Consider the following 7,802-nt stretch of genomic DNA (forward strand, 5'->3'; position numbering starts at 1 on the left):
TTGCTGTGTGGGTCTCTGCTGCTTGCTGCAAGGAGGTAAATTGCTGGGAGCAGTTTTTTTTTTCTTGTGCTAATCAAGCTATGCTGAAAATGAAAGTAAAGCAGGCTGTTTGCTGCAATGAGGCAAAATTGCTGGGAGGCAGAGGCAGATTTTTCTCATTTTCCTCACCAAAAAGGTAGGTGCATCTTACAATCCAGAGCATCTTATACTCCGAAAAATATGGTAAAAGAGTTGGAATATCATTATTTTTAATATTAGAGGATGCCAACATGGAAAAACTGAAATCCCAGTAAGAATCTCATTCCTCTGTTCTATAACCAAAATAATCATTTATTATCTTGATTTGATCTATTATTCAAATCAGATTAGAAATACATGAGACAAGACAGACCACAGTAACTATGAGCTGATTAATTTGAGCTGTTATTAAACAGAAAAAATCAGCTTCAAAAACAACAAACACAATACATGTATGTTGTGCTGTATATACATAGGTTTATTCATTCAAGACCCTAATATAAGTAGTCCTCAACTTACGACAACAATTGAACCCAAAATTTCTGTTGCTAAGCAAAGCAGTTAATGTTGTCCAATTTTATGAACTTTCTTGCCACAGTTAAGTGAATCACTACAGTTGTTAAATGAATGTGATTGTTAAGCGAAATTCGTTTCCATCATAGACTTTGCTGTTGAAAGCCTACTAGGAAGGGTACAAATGGTGATCTCATGATTCAGGACAGTGCAACTATCATAAATACATGTCAATTGCCAAATGCGCTATAGGGATGCTATTTATTTATTTTTATTTATAATTACATTTCTATACCACACCATCACCCGAAGGACTCAGGGCGGTTTACAGCCATATTAAAATATACACACCAATACAAATATAAATCTAATAAATAACAATATTTAAAAACAATTAAAACCAGATATTTAATGGCCAAATCACAAAAACAGTCAAAGACCGATTTAAAACCCGTTTAAAATTTCGCTAAAATATTTCTTAGGCTAGTCCCGATCGATGAAATAATAAGGTCTTCAGTTCACGTTTGAAGGCCCGGAGGTCGGGGAGTTGGCGTAACCCCGGAGGTAGCTCGTTCCATAGGGCTGGTGCTGCCACAGAGAAGGCCCTCCCCCTGGGGGCCGCCAACCTACATTGTTTGGTCGACGGCACCCTGAGGAGGCCCGCTCTGTGGAAGCGCACAGGTCGTTGGGAGGCAATCGGTGGCAGAAGGCGGTCTCGCAAATATCCCAGTCCTAAGCCATGGAGCGCTTTAAAGGTGGTAACCAACTATAATGGTCATAAGCGTGAAAAATGGTCATGTCTTTTTTCAGTGCTGTTGTAACTTCAAACAATCACTAAATGAATGGTTTTAAGTCGAGGACCACCTGTACACAATATTTTATATTTTGAGATCCCTACTGCAATATTCTTATGTTCATTTGTGTTCATTTCTATTCTCACTAGACTGACATTTCTTTTTACTTTATAAACTTTGCACCATTTAAAGACACATTTATTTTTATCCATTCGTTCTATTCCTATAACTGCTCAATTCAACGAAATGACTCTAGGTCCTTTACATTTCTAAACCTATGAAACAATTAAAATGACTTTCTAATGTTATCATAATTTAAGTAGGTATATCCCTTTAATTTTTATCTAGCAGCATGCATTTTGATCTACCAGCTCCTTTTTATTGTACTTTCTTTACATCATACCTCTCGTTTTCGTCTCTCCTCCTGTGTACGATGCAAAAGAGATGCCTTTTCTTCCTGGAAAAGAACAGACATAATATTTATCTGAACCAATGCGCTGAATTTTTATATAAACATCTTTTTACAAGCTGAATGTCTGTATATGTATATTTTCCCAATCCACAGAAAGGATTACAATCATTACAGTCTTTGCTGAGCTAATTGTACCAATAATTTCAGCTGAGTGAAAAATTATATTGCAGATAACATCACACATTTTTTGCAACTATATTAACCATCTATTTCAGTGGTCCCCAACCTTTCTAGTTTGGCAGTCCAATCCAGCAAGGAGGTGTGAGTGGCAAGTGCACATACGTGTGCAGCTCCATTTGTGCTAGTGGCAGACACACATTCCCTCCATTCGCACAAATGGAGCATCGCACGCAAGCAGCACGCACTTGCATTCATGTGCGAAGCTCCACACACGCAGGCAGTGAGTCCTTGTGTTTCTGCATGAAGCTCCATTTACACAAGGAATGCCACTTTAAACAAGAACATAAGCGCCCTACACTTGTGAGAGTGAAACTTCACTTGTGGATGCTTGCCCATCTCTCCTGCGACCCAGTTTTGAACAGGCCGTGGCCCAATAGTGGTCCACAACCCGGGGATTGGGGACCCCTGATCTATTGCACTGACTTTAGAATGCATCTTCTGGAATTAGAAATGCTTGCTTTCCCAGTAGAGACAACTAGGTTCACCAAGTCCTCTTCAATAAAGGAAGAATTTTTATTTCTGAAATGTATGTAGGTCTTTAGAGAACGTTTTTTAGAGAAAAAAAATCAGCATAAAATTATCATTTCCCTGCAATGTTAGGACACATTTGAAATACTATTCAAATTTTTAAAGAATGGGAGGGAGGAATTGGCTGCACTGTTTACTATATTATTTGAACACATAACCAAACCACTACTGATAAGACTCAAATGACGCAGTATTTTATCAGTAAGGGATGCTTAGTAGAATTTGTTTAGACGTCTTCCAAGCTATCTATCTGCATTTTAGATAGTAACCAGACACTGATAAACCCCTAAGAATGTGGTGACACTCAAATCTTTATTTCTCTTGGAAAGGTGCTACAGTATTATAAGTTTTTTTTCTTCAAAAAAGCTTGCCACTAAGTACTAGATTGGGAAATCAAAAAACACTATTAAAGATGGCAATGGCAAATTGTCAAGAAATGTGTGACTTGTCCATGAAATCACTCAGCACTGAGTTCAATCTGAAGATGTATTTTGTTCACATAGACCAGGGGTGTCAAACTCGATTTCATTGAGGGGCGCATCAGAGTTGTGTTTTACTTTGGGGGACGGGGTGGGCATGGCCAGGGTGGGCGTAGCCGGATCAACATCACTCATACAGGGGCGCCTGTGGTGGCCTGAGTGCTCTGCCGGCAAAAATGAGCTCCGGAGCTCCATTTTCGGCTGCGATAGCCTCCTGCAACCCTCTGCCAGCGAAGATGCAGCCCTGTTTTCACTGGCAGAGGCACTACAGGCCGATCCTTCGCTGTTTCCAGGGCAGCCCTGCGGGCCAGATCAAAGCACCCCGCAGACCAGATCTGGCCCCCAGACCTTGAGTTTGACACCCCTGACACAGAGCCATAAGCCTGTTGCTTGAAAGCATGTGGTCAAGGAGTCAATTGAAAGCATCTAGTCAAGCTTTCCTATTTTACTCTAGGATCAAGATCATGGCCTTCCAGCCATTCATAACAGTGCTATGAGCCATAACTCAAACAGTACTACATACTGCAAGCTGCCCATTTATAGCTAATCAAATCAAATCTTTATGATGGTCAGCATATGATTTAATTTTTGTATACAGTGGACACTGTGTCATCCCATGAATTATTTCAAATGAAAATGGGCCACCCCCATTAGTCGTGATTGTAAAAAAAACACTGAATGAGGACTGAACTGGAATAGAAAAAAAACTAGTATTGTTTAGGAGAAATAGGTTTTCCAATTTTAGTGCCTTATTCACAACTATTAATCTACTGTATCGCAGAAGCAGCTCCCTTTTTGCTTATTTTTTAAAGATAGTCCTTTAACCCAGCGACCCCCAAACCCCAAGCTGCAGCCAGTTGGGAACTGGGCTGCACAAGTGGCGGGCAAGCATGTGAGCACACAAAGCTGCATTTGTCCAAGTGTCACAGGTACACACAAAACCATTCTCTCTCCCCTCCGCCTCTGGCATCAGCAGTCCACAGAGCCAGAAAGGTTGAGGTCCGCTGCTTTAACCAATTTTTGTAGTTATTGTATTGTCTAAACTCCAAATGGAACTAGTCCTTAACCCACTTTCTATCAAACCAAAATGGAAACTGTTTTAGATTTGGATACTGCAGGAAGCCTTAAGTCACTCACAGCAAGTACAAATGCTGGCATATCCACACAATCCATCATCACCCATCTCCTTCAACTTATGATTACATGACTGTAACTTTGTTGCTTGCATCCTTACGATTTATATTGATATTGTTTCCTGATTGCTTATTGTAGCCTATGACTATCATTAAGTGTTGTATCATTAAGTGTTAAATTTGTACCCTATGACTATCAAGTGTTGTATCATTAAGTTTTAAATTTGTACCCTATGACTATCATTAAGTGTTGTAAGTGTTGTACCTTGATGAAGTTATCTTTTCTTCTATGTACACTGAGAGCATATGCACCAAGACAAATTTCTTGTGTGTCCAGTCATACTAATAAAGAATTCTATTCCTATTCCTATTCTATTCTATTAATATACCATGGCAACATTGCCACTACCAATTGAATAGTTGAGAAAGTCTTTTCTTAAAAAGTACCTTCGGCGTCACATTATTTTACAGTATCATCAATCCACACATCTTGATATTGATCTCAGCCACATCAAAATATTATGACGACATGTTTTAGCAGGACCAGTATCAATGTTAGCTTGTTTCCTGTCCTACAATAATGATTATAATCATTTCACTATTTCCAAACAAACTGAAATACAGGTAGTCCTCAACCTACAACAGTTCATTTAGTGACTGCTGTAAGCACTGAAAAAAGTGACTCATGACTATTTTTTCACACAACGTATCTTTTCTTTTATGTACATGAGAACATATGCACCAAGACAAATTCCTTGTGTGCCCAATCACACTTGGCCAATAAAAAATTCTACTCTATTCTATTCTATTCTATTCTATTCTATTCTATTCTAACTACTGTAGCATTCCCATGGTCAGGTGATCAAAATTCATAGTTTATTAATATAAATACTTCAATTTGTTTGGGTTCTTTTTTTTCATTGTGCTCTTTAATTAGTGGAACTTGCAGATCATTTGCATTTTCAGCTATCAGCATAGTGTCGCTATACTGCAAGTTATCTTCTTCAGTTTTTAAAACCATCCTCATCTTCTTCCAATGCAACATTCCTCTATGGATATTCAGTATTTAGGTTAAATAAACAAAAGAATAAAATACAATCCCATCTCACTCCTTTGCTGACCAGAACCAGTCTCAACTGTTTCTGTTTGGATTGACCCATGTATACATTTTGTATGCTAATTATGCCTGAGCACTTTTTTGAGAAACCAGCATTATCTTTTAGTATTTAGAATTGATGACAAACACATAAATCCACCAAATATAAATAAAGGAAGTTATACCACTTGCCACATTTTTACGTACTGATTTATTATCATTCCACATGTAGTATCTGACTGATTTGATGATGAAAGGCTTTTTAGGTATTAGATAGGTCAGTAGTAAATGATGGTCCATAATTTAGAGGAATTATTACATAAATGCATTTCTAATGGGCATCTGGTTCATGAAAGTGTGATTACACAACACTGCACTGAAGGTAATATTTACCTCCAATTTCATTATATCTTTAATTTGGATAGATATTATAAATATCACATTAAAGCAGACTATTCAGTGTCAATTTTAGATGATGATGGGTACATATAACATGTGATCAGTTTACATAAACCAATACAGAACAAATGAATTTGTATTGTAGAGAAGCTATATTCTTTTCCTATGGCTAACAATCATGTAAGTAATATTCTCCACATGGACTGGAAAACATGTGTTTACATTAAATGGAGGCCTAGGTGACTTCAAAACAGAAGCCAGATTTGAAACAAGTTTCAACTGTGTCAAAGCTGAACCATAATATTTAAACACAATGCAGATGACAGGCAATCTTGCTACTCTTAATACCAACTGTATCCTCCTTTAACAACTGTAGTAATATGATTGGCCAGAAAAGACAGAGAAAACTCACTAAAACAGAGGGAATAGATCTCTCTCTCCCTCTCCCCCTCATCAGCCTTTTTCAGACTGGGGTTGTTGTTGTTTTTTCTGAAACATATTTAGAATTCAGAATTTCAACATCCTCTATTGTCTGTTGCCCAACCAGCAGTGCTTTTCAACTTCAGCCAAACTTTGAGATCCCTACACGTCAAACTCCCAGGACTCCGCAGCCAGCGATAGTGACTAGGACATTTTGGGAGCTGAAGTCCAGGCATCTCGCAGGCACCAAAGCTGAAAGAGAAACTAAGACATTTAGGAACCAAATGCTTAAAAGTCAACCTGTCTAACCACTCCTCCTCCTCCCCCCCCACATCCTATCCACATCCCCCTGTCCATCTCCAAATACTCCATTCTCCCAGAATCCTGAGCGAAGCCCTTGGCTGACCAGGTTTTAAGCCCACCCAATGAAGGGACCCTTTTCCAAGGGTCCATGTATCATGAGGCCTGTTTCCCCGCCGGAGCACCACAGAGGGAGGTTGTGGGGGGAGGAGGGAAGCACAGGGCCCGGCAGCTCCCCAAGACTGCCCAGACCGAACCTGGAAACCTTTCCCGGGTTCAGCTCACCGCTTCCTTCCCTTCGGGGGTCCCCCTTCCCCTGAAGGGGAAATCCCCTCCGGAGAGAGGCGAAGCGTAGCAAGGGGGCTCCGGTAAGCCTCCCACCCGCACCCACCCCACCCCCCACCCCGAGAAGCCTGAGTCACGCCGGCCTTTTGGGAGGCCTACCTTCTTGCTGGCTCCGCCGAGGGAGACCTTGGGCCTGGTCTTGAAATCCCCTTCGAAGCTGAACATGGTGGCCGGCAGCTTAGCCGCCCATCCGGAGCTCGGCCCGGCCTCCTCAGCCGGACGGGGCGAAGAAGAGCCGAGGAGATGACCTGACCTGGCTGGAAAGCACCACCACCGGCCAGCCTCGCCTAGGTCCTCCTCCACCACCTGTCCCCCGAAGGGCCCTGCCTTCGAGACCTTTCCCGGCTTCCTTTCGGGGCTCCTGGCCTCAGCGGCCCGGGACTGGAAGGCTCGCGGGGGCGGGGGACGGGGGGGGCGTCGGTCGCCGCGATGGAAGGGGGGGAAGCGAAGCACCCGGCGCCTCAAAGAAGATGGCCGCCGACTGCAGTTAGCACGGCGCGCGCCCACCTGGTCTGCGCGTGCGCGTGTGTCTGTCGCCTTCTCCCTCTCCCCCACTCCACCCCACCCCACCTCCCAACCTAAGGAAGGGCCGCCGCTCGCTCCGCCTGTCGGACCGGAGGAAGAGCGACGGGGAGGCGGGTTTGGAAGGCGGAATCTCCCCCCCACCTCCCTTCCCCCCTACCCCCGCTCAGTTTGGATATAGAAGAATAGAACAGAATAGAAAAGAAATAGGGAGGAGAGGGGAGGGGAGTAGAGTAGAATAGGGAATGGGAATGGGAAATGGGATGGAATAGAATAGAATAGAATAGAATAGAATAGAATAGAATAGAGAATGGGAATGGGAATGGAATGGAATGGAATGGAATGGAATGGAATAGAATAGAATAGAATAGAATAGAATAGAATAGAATAGAATAGAATAGAATAGAATAGAATAGAATAGAATAGAATAGAATAGAATAGAATAGAATAGAATAGAATAGAATAGAATAGAATAGAATAAGAGAATGGGAAAGGGAATGGGAATGAGAAAGGGAATAGAATAGAATAGAATAGAACTATGGAGTGGAGTAGAATAGAATAGAATAGAATAGAATAGAATAGAATAGAATAGAGAAAGGGAAT

At 41.6% G+C, this 7,802-nt stretch overlaps 1 protein-coding gene across 3 annotated transcripts in view; it reads right to left on the bottom strand.

The window, feature by feature from the left end:
* The window catches only part of UBE3C (ubiquitin protein ligase E3C), a 70,923-nt gene extending 63,723 nt beyond the window's left edge, over window positions 1–7,200 (bottom strand). For 2 of the 3 annotated variants that reach the window (XM_058180361.1, XM_058180362.1), the window contains exons 1-2: window positions 6,777–7,200; window positions 1,729–1,782 (exon numbers count right to left, since the gene is read on the bottom strand). In XM_058180361.1, the coding sequence (XP_058036344.1) occupies window positions 1,729–1,782; window positions 6,777–6,842 (120 nt within the window). In that variant the 5' untranslated portion in view covers window positions 6,843–7,200. The remainder of the gene's footprint in view (window positions 1–1,728; window positions 1,783–6,776) is intronic. The other variant, XM_058180360.1, reaches the window with a different exon arrangement.
* Between the last annotated feature and the right edge of the window lie 602 nt (window positions 7,201–7,802).

The sequence above is a fragment of the Ahaetulla prasina genome, chromosome 4 (genome assembly GCF_028640845.1).
Source record: "Ahaetulla prasina isolate Xishuangbanna chromosome 4, ASM2864084v1, whole genome shotgun sequence".
Lineage (NCBI taxonomy): Eukaryota > Metazoa > Chordata > Lepidosauria > Squamata > Colubridae > Ahaetulla > Ahaetulla prasina.